Raw genomic sequence first — 19,575 nt, forward strand, 5'->3', positions numbered from 1 at the left:
CCCTCACTGTCCCTGTACAATTTTTTTCCATACAGCCACGGACACAGAGCAGACAGGTAACGTGCATTGAGCTGCTGGTGTGTGTGTGTGTGTGGGGGGGAACTCTGCTTTTGCACGTGGGCACTAGCCTCTGTCCCTAACAAATTTGTGCTGTAATAACCCCATTTAGGCATTGAGCTTTTATTCTTTGGTGATGAAAATGAGAAATCTTTGCATTTTGTTTTAAAATGCTTAGTAGGCTACGCTCTGCAGAAGGTGCTGTGTTCTTCTAGCCCCTTCTTGTTTTGAAACTGGGCTAGTGTTCATTGAATAGTATTATATTTGCCTTAAAAATACTTCCTTAAATCTCTTATTAAAATGTCATTTTGATGACAAAATGAATTACTCCCACATGATTTTGGTGTGCTAGCAGAGGTTGTTTGAAAACAAATGACCTAAAAATTTCTTTCACAGTATCTTTTCTTAAAGCAATATTGCATAAGATCTCTCTAAAAGTATGTTGTTAACCAAACACTGAAATAATTTTGAAATGTTTAGCATACCTGAAAGAGAATTTTTTAAGGACTTTCTACCAGTGACTTTGCTTTGAAAGATTTCAACTCTTGTCCCACTTCTCTGTGCTGGATATAGTGCTAATATTCATTGCCTTTACTGCTTAGCACATTGCTTGCCCAGATTGCATCAGTGGAAAATAGACTAAGGATGGAAAAGTCATTTTCTATGTGGGAAGGATTATTTTTTTTAACATCACTATCGAAATACAGAAGTAGTTTCAATACACAATTTAGACTACACAGACACACATACACAAAAGGCTTAGGCTTTCCTTTTACAGAAAAAAGTAGTAATTTTTGTATCTCAGTTTACTGTTTTGCAAGATACAAACCTGTAGTCATACCATGGAACTAGAGTTCTGGTACTGGTACCAGAACTGGTACGAGGTACTGGCAGTTCATCCAGACAGTGAGCAAAGATCTCTGTTGTTGAAGGTTGGTATTCCTTCACGGACCACATGATGCAGCGACTTGGTAGTGTTGACACTTCCTGCTTTTAGGGGCTTAGGAAAGGAATGGGATCTCTTCAGGATTTTTTTTGAGATCATGCTTTTAGATGTGTTTGTCTTGCCAAAGAAAATATCATCTGTGGCTAAATGGGGTTTAGCTATAAAGTCTGCATGCAATAGAAATCTACTTCACAGCTTCAATATTTTTTATGAACGTAGCATGAGCTTCTTTAAAAACTCTCTTTTATATAATATTCTTCTAGTATAAAGTAGTGGGATTATTTCCCTCTTGATCTAAGTTAGATAGCAAAGTGGAAGAGCATGTGTCAGTACCTGACAGTAAAATGAATTAGCTCTGGAAAATAAAGCAACATGTGCTTCTGTCTGAACGTGCACTGCGTTCAGATGTGAGGCCTTAGGCATGCGGATAGTAGGATAAGAAAAGATATTGTGAAAATAAGTTGTGTGTGTTGTAAACTCTTAAGCACTGTTTTAGACCTGTACCAAGAACTACCAAACATCCTATTTTCTCATGTGGTTACATAAATGTACTGTACCTCTTACATATATTTAAAAAAAAAGTCTTTGCAAAGTAAGTTAGAAGTTCTAACTCTTCCTGGTTAGCTTTACTTTATGATCTGTTACTGATGATTTGCCTTAATAAAACAAACAACCAAATGTAAACTGATAGGAAAAAAGACTAACATTTATCCCAGCATAGAACAGGATACATTGGTCTGTTGGTGAGACAAAATGCAGGTGAGATTGCAATGAAATCAGAGGCAGAAAAAGACTGTGCTGGATTAGTTCAATTTCCTTCCTCCCTGAGATGTTTTTGATGGGGGAAGAAGAGGATTTCAAGGAGAGAAATATTGATTCTCCTCAAAACACTTGCACAGTTCATCTGCTTTGGCTTCGGTAAAACAAGCCCACCTTTTCTGCAATACCTCCTGCGTGTTTTTGCTGTTTTCCCTGAGGTTGTGTTTTGTTCTAAGTCCTTTTGATATGCTCATTATCTCCAGGAAAGAAAAAAGTTTTCCTTGGCTAATAATAGCAAATAACTACTAGTATTATAGTGATTGGAGGGCAAAGAGACCTGAGGTGTTATTTCTATCACCTTTGTATTTCGAGAGGACATATTGGCTCTGTGCAGCACTGCCATAGCAGCTTGAATTCCCCACTGTTACCAGTGTCACTATAGGCAGAAGGCATTTAGACTCAGGAAAAAAAAAGGAGTCCTCTTTTAGTTCCTTCTTGATCTGATAGGATTTTTCCCTTCCTCATTTTTAAACATTACTTAGAAGTTAAGCAACTGTGTAAGTAATGGTCCTATGCATGTCTGTTTGAAAGAAGTCTAAAATAAACTGATCACATTTGTCTGTCTTGCAACTTCATTTTTTTTGTGCCAAGCATCTACCTTTTTTGCAAGCCACTTACCTATTGCAGGAATTTGATGTCCATTTGCTTTGATTTTTTTTTTTTCAAGGTCACTTAATTTTGCTCCTAAAAACTTGCCTTGTTTGCTTTTTCACAAAATTCATTGCAAATAGGATGACTGGTTTGCCTAAATATCTTGAGGCATTTAATCAAAATGTGAGATTAGAGGATTTGGGGGAAGAATTTCTCATTTTGCCCAAATATTAGCCATAATACTAATTTCTTCTGCCTCTTGTCTCTAGGACGGATGGACGTCGCTGGTCCTTGGCCTCTCTCCCTTCATCTGGATATGGAACAAACACTCCCAGTTCAACCGTTTCAGTAAGTGGCACAGATTTTTCCAAACAATTCAGTTTGTACAAACACACCCTAACAAATCAGCTTCTGATTCTTTACTAAAATATCTGATCTTTCTTCATTGTTTTGCTAACATTTTTTAAAGATACTAATTATTTTAAAAATTATTTTCATTGTTGATTGTGCTGCTTTTTCCTCCATTTCCCAGCTCCTACCATCTTGCACTTTGCCTTTAGCATTGGTGAAATCCCAGTGCAGCACGTGGCTCGACTGCTCAGTTGAGAGACACCATGTGTCAGAAATAACAGGACTCTCAGAGACGGAGTAAATAGCTGCCAACAAACACAGATTTTTGTATATCTGGGCACTGACATTCTTGTCTGCCTTCGAGTTGTTAGTGTGAAGGCCTCTGCTAGCATGAGGGAAAACTGATAACATGTATCTGTTACTTAACTCTAGTCATTTGAACCTCCTAACAAAGCTTTAATTTCACACATGTGATTTTAAAGGCTGGCTGCAGTTTACCTGCATTCTAGTGTACTTCCAAAAGGCTAATATGTCATTAATCTCAGTAAGGCAGCAGCACTCTTTTAACCCCTATAACTCTCTGAAACTTCATACAGTGAATCTTCTTTTTTAGTTAATGTGAAATACATACTGTGGTTATCCACATAACTGTGTTATGGGAACATTTAGTAATGTTACAAAGCCAAGCATTCAAAGAATAGAAATGTTAGGATTAAGGATATTGTGCAGATTTAATTCAACACACTTCTATGTGTCACTGTTTTTAATTGTGTGGTCCCATATCTGTGCTTCTTCTTCTACTGAGTATTTTTTTTCATATTTACTATTGAGAGTACATTCTTAATAACTAACACCAGCATTTAATTAGCAGCTGGTGCTCTACAGTTCTTACTCTGAAATGCAGAATCTTTCTCATCCTTGTGGGCTGTTCTGTTAAATTCGTCCGTAAACTTTCTAGTGCTTCTCAAATAAAATTTATCTTTCTTTGGGAGATGAGAGTGCTAAATTCAGTGTGTACATTTATGAGGAGAAGCAATTTGAGTCAAAAATTTGCACTGATTTTAGGTGTGAGTTGGTATGATTAGAGTCTGTGCAGTCTTTGTATCATCTATATTGTTTCATATGTTTAGACATGTTCCTGAGACTGTAGTTTGCATGAATTCTGCAGTCTCTTTTTTTTCATTTTGACTTGAAATCTGCTAAACTAGGTGTATCCAAATTTGTCAAGGGAGTAAGAAGCCAGGTGACCTGATTTCAGACTCCTGTATGAGAAATGCGTGTGTGAAGTGAGAAGTTCATTAGCCACATGCAGAAGGTCCTCTTGGTTTCGCTGCCAAGCAATATTATATATTAAAGTACATGAGAGCAACCATTTAAAAGGAGCTCTGTTTTTGCCCTTATAGTCTTAAGTTAAATCCTTGTAGGCATATGGCACGGCCAAGTTGTCTTCTCTGTACAATAGAAACTTGGAGACTATCTCTGTTCAAGTTAGATAATGGAGAACAGTCAATTGAATGGAGTAATGTATAATTATCTTTAAACATTGAATTTGCTATTTATTTTCTAGATTCAGAGCCTTCTAGACTCTACTACTGTAGTACTAGCTTTTACTTGAGATGAGCTGGCTAATTCTGTGTCGGTAATTAAGACACCAGGGGGATGTTTGTATTAATCTACTGCGAAGATTGAATTCTGTGATGTGATTACTTAAAAATCAATAATGCAGAAGTGCTTTGCTCTCCTGCTGCTTCAGTGGAAGGCTGATGCCTTAAGGCGGCTAGAGAAGCCCTTGGCAGAGGAAAGGCTGTTTCTCCTCACAGTCTGTATCATCAGGGTTTTCCTTAATTATTCCCTGGAATTACCTACTTTATGATCTGATTACTACTAAGGAGAGAAAGCTGAAGGAGGATTTTGGTGGGTCATCCATAAATTGGCTAGTACTTCGTTGTTTCCCCAGTGATTTTACTGTTGGAAGGCAAAAGGGTTTTGAGGCTTTTTCTAGAATGTCAGTCTTCTCCTTCTAACTTGATGTTAGTAACTTGGTATGTGCCAGCTATCCTTAATGTCATATCTTGAATTTAATTTTGGTTTGAGTAAGAGGTACATTAGTTATGTCAACGCTTGAGTACCTGTTACTGCAGTGCTTTGTAAGACAATGTTTTTAGTACTCCTTGGCCTGTTGCAGCATTCCTGCTATTTAGCATGGCAGGGATGCTGTCCAACACATCTTCCCCTTGAAAAGTGCAGCTGTTTTTGCACAAGCAGGTGGTTCTTCCCACTCTCACTGGTGTATAAGCCAGGTGATCAGAGAGCCTTGCATAAATCTGTAATATAAAAGCAAGTCTTCATTTGGCATAAGCAGAGTGCACAGCAGAATAGCTGTGGGCTAAGTGGCCATCAAATCCTCACATTCTCTGTCCTGGCTTCAGTGTGGATTAGGCCAGTGTCAACTGAATTGCCATCTGGATAATTGTCACTCTGGGGACTCTGTGCTGGAGACGACTTTCCAACATGGTCCCTGTACCTAGAGCTGCCTAAAGGAAGATGCAGCAAGTGCCAACTCCTTGTTCAGCCGTGGGTGGGGATTTTGTGCATGTTTTAAGACTTTCAGTGGGTCCCTTTTCTGAAAATACCTCCACACAGTGCAAAAGGAGGGGATCTGAGCTCTGGAGGCAATTATATTTTTGTTAAAGGATGTGGCCTATAGTCTTATGAGTGCTCACGTTCAATTCTCCATCTCCACCTTGGCTAAGATTCTCTAGGGATAAAGGTTTGTGTAAGGTAGTGGGATTTGCAGTGCCCTGCTTATTTTTTTGTAGTTCAGATGTGTAGCTGTTATTCTCTTGACAAATTTGGATACACCTAGTTTAGCAGATTTCAAGCCATGTTCTCTTTGCTATTAGCATTACAAAGATGCAGGACTCAGTGAACATCTTGCCAGCATTTGGCTTTCCCTGCTTGGCCCTACTTGTTAGCTCTCTTTTTCAAAGGCCACCGATAGCAAGTAAGGCTAGAAATGCACACTAGCTGAGAGAAAAGTTTGGTCATATAATTCCATAGTATTGTTACTTCTGGCACCAGGACTCTCTGCTTTCCAGTTTGGGCAAGGGTTGTTGTAGCAAAAAGATAGGTTTTTCCACTTGAAAATTATATGTAATTAATTTAATCGGATTGATAGGGAGCTTTAGCTCTTAAATTAGAATTGCATTTTTCTTCAGGCCCAGTAGTATTGTTTGGTGCTGCTGTTTCTTTTCTAATAAAAAAAAAGGAGAGAGATTTCTTAATTTATGCTGACCTAATAAATCACCTTGATTTTGTAAGATGGCAAGGGGCATTAAAAAAAAAAAAAAAAAAAAAAAACCCAAAGAATTCATTACTTGCATTCACTAGTTGACCTGCAACTTTTCCCTGTGAAGACCCGATATTCAATTTGTAACTCGAATTCCTTTTCACATGTCCCACTTAGCTTTTTCTTTTTTTTTTTTTTTAACCTCAGTTTTCTTGAGGTTCAAGTGTTAAATCTGTTTAATGTCTGTTGGTATCCTAGGACACATGTTGTATAAGTGCATCAACCTACTTAAAGATGAATAAACTCTTGTAACTCTTTGTAACAGCTAAACAGATGAAACAGTTTAACTCTCAACTCTGCAAAGTCAGCTACATTCGTGTTATTTTTGCCTTCCTGACTAGAGAGGAGGAAAAGTGAAATCCAGACCATTTCCAATAGCGATTGCCAGTGAGAGACGATGATCGTAGGAACTCTCCTGCCTACCCAGCTCCATAGCATTCTGCATGCCAGTGAAATCCTGAGCAGAGGGAGCATGAGGGAAAAGGAAAGAAAGTTGCTCACCACTCCAGGAACCTCCTTGTCCTGTCCGGAGCAGCGCCGCTGCCCATGGGCCTTCTGCCCATCTCCTTGTAGTAAATCACCTCCCAGTCAGCTGCAGTGATTCCAGAAGGAGATGCAGCGGTCCCTCCATCTGCTCCCAAAGTTGTCCCGATCTCACCAGCTCTTCCACTGTCCGTGTGGGTTGGCTTGGCCTCATGAGAGCAATAGAGGCACCTGGTCTGATAAGTAGCTTTCTTTTCCGCTGGAGTGTGCAGTGTCTGGCAGAATCCGTTCCTCTTCCATTCATTAGCTGACCCCTATGCATGCGTTTAGTGCATTTCTTTTCTGTATTTTTTTCTGTACTCAGTCATCATGCTCATCTCAGGAGAAGCTGCACCAGCTGCCCTTTCAGCCCACGGCAGACGAGCTTCATTTCCTGACCAAGCATTTCAGTACGGAGAGCATCACGGATGAGGAAGGGCGCCACTCGCCAGCCCTGCGGCCTCGCTCTCGCAGTCTCAGGTGAGCTCCGGGGGCTGCTGGTTGCATTTTTTACTGCACAGGTGTACTGCATTTTTATGTGTGCTTTCAGTTCTAAGGATAAGAATTTGTAGTTGTTTCCTGATGTTTTTAGAATTATTTAATCGATATTTACCCCATCTTGAGTAATCACAAAGGATTTTTTAAAGAAATATGACACTGAGGATCTGAGTTGCAAAATGGTCAGCACAGCCTGTTTTCATGTCTTCACCATAGCTCTGTAATGCAATGATCCATTAGCATCACACACTAAAGCTGCAGGGTGTGGGTTTCATTCCCTGAAGTTTCTTCTGGGAATTTTGCTGCATTAGTAAAGGGAAATAGTTACAGTCACTTTTAATAACTTTTCCAGAACTGCCTCTGAAGGGGTATGGAAAGAGGAGTATATGAAGTCAAAACCTTGAGTAGAATTGCATGAATACCCAAGAGTAATTTTGTAATAGTGGTGAAAACAATCTTCCTGCATTAGCAGTTGAATAATTTTTATTGTTGCTTTAGAAAGCTTGTTGCTAAAAGATCAGGAGTTATTTCCTTCTGCTATTACTTTTCCATTCATAAAAATAGGAGGCAACTAGAACTTCACCTTTCTTTCATGCCTCTGCAACCCTTAGTTATTTCAAGAAAATGAAACAAAATAGACAAACGTTTTTGTGTCATGATAAAAGCTTTGAGTTATCCTATGCTTTTAGTGCTGTGCCAAGCAAGTGCAAGTCTGAGATGTACACCTCCTATTTTTTGAAACAAAATGAATTTTCACATTCATGGGCTAAGGAGGTGAGATCTCCTCCTTATGTCTCTCATTTGAGAGGGTATTAGAGCTAGATATCACATTCAAGTCACTGGACAAGATCCAGAAACTCTGCCAGCTGGAAATACTGATTCAGGACCTAGGCTGGGGTTTTTTCGTCATTATTTGTAATTATTTGTGTGTTCTAAATCACAGTGCAGGCTGCATGGTAATTGCATATGGATCAGCTAAGGGTAGTTACACAGTATTCCACAGGAGCAGGTAAGTGCTATAGGTAGTAGCACACATAGTCTGCGATCTTTACAAATTGCCATGTAGTGAGAGATTAGTTACATGATTTGAACTACACTGTTCAAGTCTCTGAATGAGTCTTGCTGCAGTCCTGTTGCTGTTGCTCTTAACACTGGCTATTGCTGATTAGTGTAATTTTAGTAATACTAATTCATTATAGATGACAGCTACCGTAGGTAGACAATATAAAGTAATTATTGTCCTTTCTAACACAGACCTAGTAACTGGCGGCATAGTGAAGTATAAAGCACAATTGCTAACGTAAGAGTGATGTAAACAATAAAATGAAGATCCTAATTCTGTTTTTTCCTATTAACATGGATTATCAACTTGTTGAGAATTTTACCTCTGTGAGCCACTTTAAAAGCAGAGTTTTCATACAGTAGGTTTAGAATTTCTGGTAAGACTAGATTAATTCAGTAGGCTATAAGACTGTGATAGAGCTTTCTTTCCTGAGCGCTTTCTCTAGTTCAGCTTTCGGGGTCGCAGTGGTCAGCCTTTTAATATTCCAAAACTTAGGATGAAATGGCTAGCTAATTTTTATTTAGTATGTTGTTTATTGCTTGGAGTTCTGTGATGCTGAGTGGCTCTAAAGTACCTCTACCACTACTAGGGATATGTACTAGCCCTTGCACCACAAAAAGAAAAATTGGCTGGGTTGACTTATTAGTATTTGCAGAAGTAATTACCCCCTTTGACAGAATAACTTGTTTTCAAAAGCAGATTAATATTGGAGTATGAAGACCAGACCTTACTCAGTGCTCAGCTTGCTTATTTTTTTGCTGATACAATTGAGTTAGCTCCCTTGGTAAGATGTTTCCACTTAATTAAAATTAAAAAAAAAAAAGTCTGAGCAGTTGTTGTGCTGCAAATTAAGCAGGAATTTCCCCAAAATGCAGTATTTTCATAAACATTTAATGGTCCCATATTTAACCAACTTTAATGAAAAATTGATGAACAAAATACATCAGGCATGTTTGCCTTAATTGGCAGTCATGGTTTTGTAATTTAAAAGATGATCTGATATTTACGTGATTGCTAACATGAATTCATTTTTTATTCTTTGACTGCAAAGTTAACTGTCTCTTTCTGAAAGGAGAATTGGTGTTTTCAAATGTCCCTTCCACATGCTGAGTTTTGCTGGTTTTTGAGGGCTTCTGCAACCTAAGAATTTACAAGTATCAGATCATCCCTTTATGCTCCTAGATAGAGAAGAGTATTGCCTAGATGTGCCAAGATCTCTTGTGGGAAAATCCGCTTCTCTGAGTTGCAGCCTACAATATTCTAGTATCTGGCTGCAGATGAATGTTAAAGAACTTCATACAGAAGTGATCAAGGTGGATAAAAATATTAACCAAGTGTTTAGTCATGGAGAGTGGAGCGCTGCCTGATACACTCTGATGTGTTTGGGGCTCCCCTGTTGCTGGAGGTGGGGCTGAAGATGCTGCCCAATTCAGTAAGAAGTGGGCAGGCAGAAAACGCTTCCTCTGAGGGTCTGCATCCTCTCTGTGCTGAAAAAAGCTGAGGTTGTGGAGAGATTTGAAAATCCATGACCTTGATTTGGGGACAAAGAAGTTACTTTTTTATGTTTCGCTGATGGTTCTTCTCCTTGTGACAGAAACAGCAAGGTACTGAACACAGAAAAGCCAGGTTCCTTCTTTTTCATGGGATTTTGTCCCTTGCTAATCTTTCACAAGAAGTGCTAAGGAATGGGGAAGCAGAAGAGCAATTTTGTAAATAAACCTTTTCTACACCATGGTAGTGATTTTTTTCCAGCTACCTTCCTGTGCCAGGGGAAAGGAGGTGGCCCAATACCAATTATGGAATCCAAAACTGTGATATGTTTATAAAGCTGGTTGCTGCTGCCAGGAGACAGTACTTTTATCCATCTCCAAAAGCACCATTTTTCCCATGTTAAACAGAGGCCTTGTCCTCCGAGATCCACCCCATCAGATATGTTTTCATGCTTCCAGTGCATCTGCAGTAGAAGAGCAAATTTGTGTATTTGGAGGGAGAGTTCCTAAGGACCATATCTCAGCCATTGCTCTTCTTGCAACATCATGTTGCAAAAACCAACAGGGAGAAGCTAGTTCACTTCTTTTAGAACAGTCCTGGAAATGATATTTTCTTCCAGGAATAAGATGCGCAAAGAGAGTAAATTCATGATGTTGGCGTCTTTGCTCAGGTGGTTGGAGCAGTGCTGCCCTCCTCCCTGTCCCAGTTCCCTTCACTTGTCATCCGTTAGGAGTTGCTAACAAGTGGGAATGTGTGGAGGACCTCTGAGATAAAAGCAGGATTAACCAATAAAGACTTCATCAAGTGTTGCCTTTGTACACTTGCTTTACCCACCAAACCGTCCGTTTTTCTTGATCTCTCTGTGCTTGTTGGGGTAATGCTGTCTAGGGAAAATAGATTGGAGGTTGTAGCAGTGAATTTTTAGGTAGCTGAAGTGGATGAGATCTTCCTTCATCAGATATGCTGCTTCATCTCTTTGCTGGGTAGTGCTTGTTAAATGCAATTCAGCAACCTGACTTCAGATGTGCCAGGTCTTGCCATTAAGAATATACAGAGGCATTTCCTAGAGAATACCAGTACCAAAGAAAAGCTTTTCACAGTTAAGCATCCGTGATGGGAACAAAGAATAGGATGACACTATGCAGTGGCTCACTTGTCCACTGTTGTCTTAAAATTTGGTCCTACAAGTTGTAGAGCTCTTTCATTTTAGTACACTTAAGCTTCAGATTTAACTGCTCAAATAATCTTGTTTTTTTTCATCATTTAATACTCCTGCCTCCAGACATCCCTATGTTTGCTGCAGGCCAAGGAGGAGCATCGCGTACTCCGAGTGAGTGCTGACTCAGGCAGCTGCTGAGGCAGCTCAGAAGGGAGACGGTTCCACATTCTGAAGCGTAAGGGTGTATCTTACAAACATGTATTCTAACTGTTTTGGGGATTATGTCGGTCTCTTTGTTCTCTCAAAACAGCAAATTCTAAGAACTTGATTTAAAAGAGGATTCTTCAAAATGATCGTTTCTAAATTTGATAACTCTCAGTTTCACTCAACATCCTCATGGTTTTCTATTATGAGGAAGAAATATATATTACTTGCCCTCTGTACTGGCCATTACTTTAGCTTTGTTTTGTTTTCTGTCTAAAGCAATCCCAGTCTTTGTTGGCACACATTTTTAAAAAAAAAAATGTAGTATTGAAGAGAGCCAGTTGCAGTCCCAGTGTAAGTGTTTAGAAAAATCTGATGAGGTCCTTGTTTTCAAAGCCATTTTGAGTGAAATACATTCTCTTTCCCTTAACATTCTCTGAGCTCTATATTAAATCCTCATTCACATTTGTAAGAATATTCCTAGCATGAACAAAGGCTTATGGAAGACAATTCAGCTTATATACAAAGCCAATTGCAGGCAGTGTTTGTCCATAGAGTAAAGATACCTGGGGGTTCAGTGTCTGCAGAATGAACACAAGATCACAACCTACGTAAGCAGATTCACACTATTGCAGACTCAGAATTGACTTTTCCAGGTGCTCAGTGAGAAAGCAGGGCCCAAAAAAAATCTTACAGTGGAGCAGTATTTCGCTAGCACTGTGCATATAGTTTGTATTCAGAATTTAGAACTCAGCTTAGTTCTCTTTTGATCCCTGTCGTGCCCAGTCCTAATGAGGATTAGACCCCAAGGCCTGATTGCTCTTGTCTTTGTGCAGGATCGAATCCTATGGGTCTGCTCTGTAGTTTGATCAGCACATGTGGGTTGGCCATATTTGCTTCTTCTTTATCTTCTCTTTTTCCAAGGGGAGTTTTCTCCTTTTTTCCTGTCATGGATGCAGTTTTTCTGAGGTCAAAGACTTCTATATTTAATTCTCAGGGGAAGAGGAAGAGTGTGAAAACTCCTTTGAAATGACTGCAGATAAAGGCCTGTAGTTTAAATTTTCCTGTGGACAACGACTTCTGAAAGATGCTGTACATACATCCTCATGAAACCTTCCTGCGGGGGGGGGTAAATGAGAGGAGAAAGAGGGCTTTTAGCTACATTTTTCTAATAAATGCAATTGCCACAGTGAAAGAAAAATTACATATTCATGAACATCCCAGTTTTATTTAGGCATGGTTAAACTAGATTTTGTAGGACTTAATTATTATTGTAAATGTTACTCCTTGAAACAGAGCTATCTATTTGCTTTTTTCACTTTCTAGCATCAGATAAAGACACATGAGTTTTGACAAGTTGCAATCTAGAATCCTTTGAGAGGAAAATGTGTCAGTGAAGGTCTGCTGCTGTGAAATTTCATAAAGTGTAGGGAGGGTGTGGAAGGGAGAGTAGTTTTTCATTCTGCTGTTAAGCTTAAGGGGACAGATCTTCTTCTTCTAATGTCTGCTCTGCTAACATGAAAAACTCACTGCCAATAATCGTGTCTTTGACCTACCCATTTATATCGAGAGAAGAGACAGCAGAATCCTGCTTTTTGTCTTGAAAGGTTATGCCCGTGCACAGTATGTATCCTGTCCTACGGAAAAAAAAAAAAAAAAGAAAAGCATTCCTTTGTGAAGCTTGAAATGTTAGGCTGTTTTAGCACTGTATGTCAAATTATTTGTGTTATACAGATTCGTAAACTTTTGCGTTTCAGAAAGCTGTCATGCCAATAAAATACATTGAAAACACTTTTTTTTTTTCTCTCTCTTATTTTAAACACCCTTACGTTGTCCCTAAGTGGTATCCCGTTATCTACCCAGTCTGGACTCTTTTTTCTCAAAAAATAACCAGTAGTGCCTGGCAGGTAGCCTTTGGTTAGTTAGTCAGTTATCCATATAATTTCTTCTGTAGTTTCCCAGGCTTAAGCTTGGCATAAAAGATTACGGTGCAGTATGTTATTTTGCCGTAGTCAGCTAGATTTTTAATTTGACATATTATACTGGGATAATTTTATTTAGAATGACAACATGATCCTTCATCCCAAGTTTTATCCGAGCTGCTCGAAAGCTCTGTCATTATAGGTAACTAAAAGAACAGCCAATGCCCAAGAAAGCTGAAAGTGTTTTTTTTCTTGCTAATTGGTAGACTTTTCTACAAAGAAAATGAGAATTACATTGTTTCAGAACTAGAAAAAGAAAAGACTGTGGTTGCTTTTAGGAAACCAGGGGCTGTGCTGGCAGGACAGCCCAGGCAGCCCTTTTCTGCAGGGCTCTGAGCTTCCTACATTCACGTGAATACAGAGTCTGGCGGTGAAGGGAAAGCTCATGTTTTACTATAGCCCGAAGGCAGCAAATACTTAAGCATGCAGTAATTTTAGGGCCACTTTAGTGTTAAAAGGAAGGATGCATATGCCTACGTAATTCTGAAGTCGGTTCCAAAGTGTTCATATATCCTTGTGATTTATGTCTCACAAGTCATCCGAGAAAATCGTTTTGTTACAGAAAAATAAGTTATTCAGTAATTCTCTACCAAATTCTTCAGCCATCAGAAATATCAGAATGCAAATGCCATGTGTCTGTGTGTATATTTTTACAGAAAGAGAATGGGATATTTAATTTTCTATAACTCCTTCATGGCATCAGTTGCCCTTTATATTTAAATGTTTTTGGCCTTGTTTTATTATCTTTCATACATTATATATGATTATATAAATTATATATATGAATATAAAATTTTAGAAAATTTTTCCTTGATTAAAAATAGCTATTCACCCTGTTAATGGTGAATTCTCCTAACAACAAAAATACTAAGGCAATTGTATTTTGGCATAACCACTGAACATCAAAATCAGCTTATTTTCTCCTTTAACATAAGAGTTCAATAAGAGATGTAGTCGAAAGTGCATTTTCTCAAGCTGAGGGATAAACCTTAATAAAAACAGGACAGAGCATTATCTGTGGAATTGCAGCACCTTGCATGAAAAGAGGTGGTTATTGCTATCCTCTGTGAGCCAGGGAGTTAAATTTTCTCTGAATTGAAAATACATGTTCCTCAGATAATGTTTTTCCTTTAAATAGGTTAGAAGCACGTAGTAGCTTTAATGCAGTCAGAGTTCAGAATATTTATTCCATTCAAAGCGATTCATTTCATCCTTCACAAGAAAGTTTTCAAATATGTCTGAACTGATTCAAGGTAAAGTTATATATTTTGACATAGAGAAAATATTTTTAGCAATATGTAGTAGTCTTAAGATTGTAAAGACAATAATCATGTAGTATGCCGCATAATTGAAGCCCTTGCTTGTCCGGAATATTAAAACAATGTAACCATAAAAATGAGATGCCGTAAGCGCTGATGTCGCTGGGGATTTTCTGCGCTGCCCTCTCAGGCCGTCCTCCGTGACGGAGCGAGTCAGAGGCCGTCAGATGTGATGCAATTAGATGCAAGTCGTCTTTTAGCGTTACCCACACAGCAATATAAATGCAGCTTTTCAAGATTTAGTGCCTGGTTTTTCAATGTGCATCTGTGCGTGTGCATCCGTGGTGTAATCCAGGGAGGTATTCTGTTCCTATTGCTTGTGGTACCTCAGTATATTATTTTTAGCTGAATAACACTATTCATGAAGTGAATCCCTACTGTAGTGTACTGTTTTTCAGACCAAGAAAAGCAAGACACCTCAAATTCCTTGTTTCATTTTACTCTGCTCCTTTCTGGCCCTACAGACTCTAGTGATACTGTGTTTCCTGTGCACATCTCCTGCCACCACTGTGGAGGGCAGTAAGAGAACACATGTGAAATAACAGAACAAATGTGATATTTTTGACATGTTGGTGTGGTAGGTTCTGTATTCACTGAAAACAGATGTGTTATTTGCCTGAATTCATAAGAAGACAGCAGTGTTAATAGTTTTCCAGTGAGTTAACTATGACTTTTGGAAGAGTATCAATTGCCTTTTCTTGCTAGGTTTTTCTCTGAAGTTCAGAATATGCCATTACTTAAGTGAAGCCTTGGAAGGGCTGCTATCAATTTGGCAGCATTGTGACCAGCACAGGGTTTCTGAGAGTTCTGATATGACGGCTGTCAAATGATAATGTATTTTCTTTTCTTCTCTAGCCCGGGTCGCTCCCCAGTTTCCTTTGACGGTGAAATAATAATGATGAATCATGTGTACAAAGAAAGGTTTCCGAAGGTAAGGAATCACTTTTTTAATAGTGCAGTACATGAACTCATGACAAAACTCGGAGTTAATTTGTAATACTCGTGGGGGAAGGATTTCATATCTTACCTCCTATTTTCAAGCAATGCAGCTTGCTGAGAGCTTGAAGCTGTCCTCTCTGCTTCATATGTTAATTTTGCAGTAGAATAAAATAGATTGAATATGTAGACAGCCTCAGATAGAAGCGTGTGAAAGGCTTAGTGTATTTTTGCTTATATTTTATATTTATTAAATTTCTTGCGTCCATTATTGGCATGCTAAATGTGTGTAGAATCGAGGACAAGAGCCATTCTCTGGCTGCCCAGTGTAAATGTTACTGTTGGAGGGGATCTCCGTATATTCTGTAATAATCCTCGATTTTTGCTTCAAATTTTGAAGCAGATGAAGATTGGAAAAAGGATAATTTGCTTAGTTTTCTGTAAACTTTTAAAAGATAAGCTTCATATATACTTTACAAAGCTATTTCAAACAGTAATTTAAAAATATGTTGAATAACATCCACCCAATGTTCCATGTATAATTGCATTAAGTTTGCTTTGTACTGATCCAAAGTTCCTCGGTTTTGGTAGACTTTATGTTTTCATATTGGAAACACAAAGTTCTCTTTTAAAGTCATTCCAAATTATGCTGGGGGCTTTTGGCAAAAGCAAGGTTTGCTACTGGCGCTTTCGGTACCACAGAAATAATGAAGATAGACTGAGGTTTTCAGAGAAGTAAACAGTTTCAATCCTGAATTGATTTCCAATGAGAATAGGTTTTTGAAAAGTTAAGTATTGAAATCTGTAGACTCAAGCTTTGAAGAGTGTATATTCTAGAGGCCAGAGTACCTGCCATTCCTATGTGTTTTACCGAGTAGTTTCTGGGACAGTAATACCTAAAAAGCAACCTGTTTATTCCTTCCTCTTAGGCCACGGCGCAGATGGAGGAACGGCTGGCTGAGTTCATTGCCTCTAATGCTCCTGAGAACGTGCTGCAATTAGCAGATGGGGTCCTAAGTTTCATTCATCACCAAGTTATTGAACTGGCCAGAGACTGCCTAGACAAATCACGTGAAGGTCTTATTACTTCTCGATACTTTTATGAGCTGCAGGAAAACTTGGAGAAACTTCTCCAGGATGTAAGTGCTCCCTAGAAAGTAGAATATATTATTTTGATTGAAATTCTAAACAATAAGCTGGAGCTTTGATTTTAGGAGAGGTGGCACAGACTCCATGGGGAGGGCAGTGGGTGGTGGTGTCGAGAGACCTGAGCTGTTGCTGTCTGCTCTTGGAAGCAGCATCCTATCATGGGCGGATTTGAGCAAGTCACTTCACCTGTGTACTTTGTTTGTACAAAAGTGGAATATGCATATGAGTAACTCAAAGGCAGTCTTTTCCACTTAGGAAAATTGGGCTCATTCAGATGAAGGAAATTACTGAAATTTCTTTCATGTGCTTCAAGACTCTGGATGACTTATTAATTACAATAGTGCCTTCGAGGAGTGAAAACACCATGGTTTGTAGTGTTGCTATAAATTTTTCATAAAAGATTTTCTTGAGCTGAACTTAATTCAGTTGTGGGTTTTTTCAGTGCTTCGATGTATTTTGTGGTGTTCAAAGCATATGAAAATACACAAGAGGGCACAACTTTAATGCATGTTCAATGCTTCAACTGCTCATTAAAAATCACTCTTTGCCTCTAAAGCCAAAATAATATTAAAATCAAAAAATCCATTAGAATTTAGTGTTCCTTAATGCCAGCTTTACTGTGCAGTAAGTCAGTGCAGTTTGAGAACCAGTTTAACTGGAAGTAGGGTCTGGTGTGTCTGGAATATGTTGTAGCTGTTGTGAAGAGGCAGTGGAGAGTCCTCCTTGTTGCTGGGGCCTGACCTCGGTTTAGGAACATGTCCTAATCTTTGGCTTTGACTGAAGCTCAAAATACAGTGTTTTTAAAGAGTATGGTCTCAGATCACAAATGTCAGTGAGAGACTTAGAAATAGAACACATGAAATGCTCCTTGGTGGTTTTTAATCTATTTTTAAGCTATGTGTTTATACATCATCAATTGTCAACCAACTGGTGTGAATTGCATTAGTTTGTACACATTTGCCCTTCCATCCAGCCATTAGAAAATGGCAAGTGAGTATAAATATTAATGTATTACTGTTATACTTAAAAGTTTTGCAAAACATCCACGACTCCCCTTGTATCAGCTAAAATCTTAGACTCTACTCCATTTGTATGAGTCTGGTGTACATTTCTGTAACGCATAACAAGTATCAGAAAAAATGTCTCATGTTTATTTTTGTCATGTTCTCCCTGGATGAGGTCTGTAATGAGGTACGGAATATCTTTGGAAGGCTTTTATAGTTGTCTGCCTATGACATATCAGTAACCACTGTGGATGCATTTCAGTAGTGTGCAGAGTTTTGGATAGACAAAAGGAGTAGAGCAATGATGTTTTAGTTTAAAAAAAAAAAAACACCATTTCCTTTTAACCCTTTCCTCAAAGAAACCCAACAAAAACCGCAAAAAAAAGGCTAAAATACATCCGCTTATGTCCTTTTCTCTTTCCTCTTGCATTCATTATACTTATCATGGGGAAAGATGACTTTGAGCTTCATCTAGATAAGGTGCAATGATTATCCCTGTGCTTGCTCAGTAATTGACATTCAGGAGCTACCTTGCTCCTTCCTTAACACCTCCTGAGGGTTGGGGTAGGAGAGGGGCCAATCCTTAATTTTAATTGATTTTTCTCAAGGAAGTAAGGTGAACTAGACAACTATAAAGGAGATAGAACTGGGGTGGGAGGAATTAGGACAAAAAAATTAAAGACAATGTAGGAATGCCAAAGACTTCTTTCCACATCTTTCTCATTTGTTTTTTCTTTCCTAGTTCTTTGACTTTTCTATTGTAATATTTAAAGACTCCTTTTTTTCCCTGCTTGCCAATTGTGTTTCCCCTTTATGCTGCATTTTAAAAGAAAACAATGGAGCATTTCAGATTAAACAGGTAGAAATTGGCAATGATACAGCTTCTGGGGAACTAACCTCAATCACAAGAAGTTTTTTTTTATAAGATGCAGAAGGATTGGGCAGGTGATTTTCTGGTGAAAAAGGAAATGACTGGCAGCACAGCAGTAACTGTCAAGAAGGGAAGCATATGCAGATGTTCATATAGCTGTCCTCTGTAAGAACCGACTCTACTGAAATTCCATTCTTTAATAAGTTAATTCTAGCATTTGATAACAAGCTACACTCGTGCAGCCATTCCAAACCATAGAAAGAAAACTCAAATTAATGTGTTGCAAATTAAAGCTACTTTATGTTGTGAAAATGTCTCCATAAAACAGAGTAATTGGTTATGTAAATAACAAACTCTTTAAATATGCCCAACCAGAAAGCTTTCTAAAGTTTTTAAATACCAAGAAACCTCATTAGTTATGGCAAATGAGATCATTTCTCTTGCTTGTGAGCATGAAGTATTGTCTTTTCGCTAGAAAAACCTATTGCTTATTGCATCATTTAAATGATCCTGAAGCACAAATGAATTTAATAGATTTTATTCATTTTGAAAAACATGGACTTGAATGTTGCGCTTTACATTTAAAGTACAAACATTGAAAAATAAGATAAAGTACTTCTATATGGCATATATGACAGTCGATTCTTTATATTTTACTGTGGGGGAAGGGCCAGGGGATGGGATAGGAGCTAAGATTCCTGAAAACATGAACTTGTATAGACCGATGGCTGCTTGGTTGAATTTAGTGAATACTTATGAATACCTGGTTGAATTGGCTGAGTGACAAAAATGAGCAATATCTAGTCAAAAAAGATGTAATGGCGTCGACACAGGTTCTCTGCAGGTAGGGGAGTGAAGGATTACAGGTGTTTCTGTACACAGAACAAAAGGGAAAGGGGAGGTGATGGTAGCACACTATGCTGACTGCTACTGACTTCGGAAAATTGATATTCTGATTGCAATTGCTTTCCTAACAAGAGCCTGAGTGTGAATTTATTGGAGCTTGGCCTCGCGCTTCCCGTGTTTTGGTTTCCATCGCTATATTAGCTCAATTGCGGTGCTGTGACTTGCATATCCCCGGTAGCGGCCCTGCTGAACCCCAGGGGAGGACAGTGATTTTAATTTCATGCCCCAGCAGCCACACTTGGTGACGGATGGCGCTTTCACACGGGGGACTCGGCTGGTAAATCACCCTCCTCCGCCTCCCGTCTACCTGGGCGGCCGCGAGGGCCGGGAAGGCAGCGGGGCCCTCGCGCCGGGGGCG

General features: G+C 38.8%; 1 protein-coding gene across 3 annotated transcripts in view; it reads left to right on the forward strand.

The window, feature by feature from the left end:
- Nucleotides 1-19,575, forward strand: part of MAST2 (microtubule associated serine/threonine kinase 2) — a 187,209-nt gene that overhangs the window by 132,396 nt on the left and 35,238 nt on the right. For 2 of the 3 annotated variants that reach the window (XM_088526153.1, XM_088526151.1), the window contains 5 exons: nucleotides 36-56; nucleotides 2,683-2,761; nucleotides 6,961-7,115; nucleotides 15,207-15,282; nucleotides 16,217-16,426. In XM_088526153.1, the coding sequence (XP_088382279.1) occupies nucleotides 36-56; nucleotides 2,683-2,761; nucleotides 6,961-7,115; nucleotides 15,207-15,282; nucleotides 16,217-16,426 (541 nt within the window). The remainder of the gene's footprint in view (nucleotides 1-35; nucleotides 57-2,682; nucleotides 2,762-6,960; nucleotides 7,116-15,206; nucleotides 15,283-16,216; nucleotides 16,427-19,575) is intronic. The other variant, XM_088526152.1, reaches the window with a different exon arrangement.

This window comes from Tinamus guttatus, unplaced genomic scaffold (assembly GCF_059628265.1).
Source record: "Tinamus guttatus ecotype Peru unplaced genomic scaffold, ASM5962826v1 Tinamus_guttatus_pri_ptg000242l, whole genome shotgun sequence".
Classification (NCBI taxonomy): Eukaryota; Metazoa; Chordata; class Aves; order Tinamiformes; family Tinamidae; genus Tinamus; species Tinamus guttatus.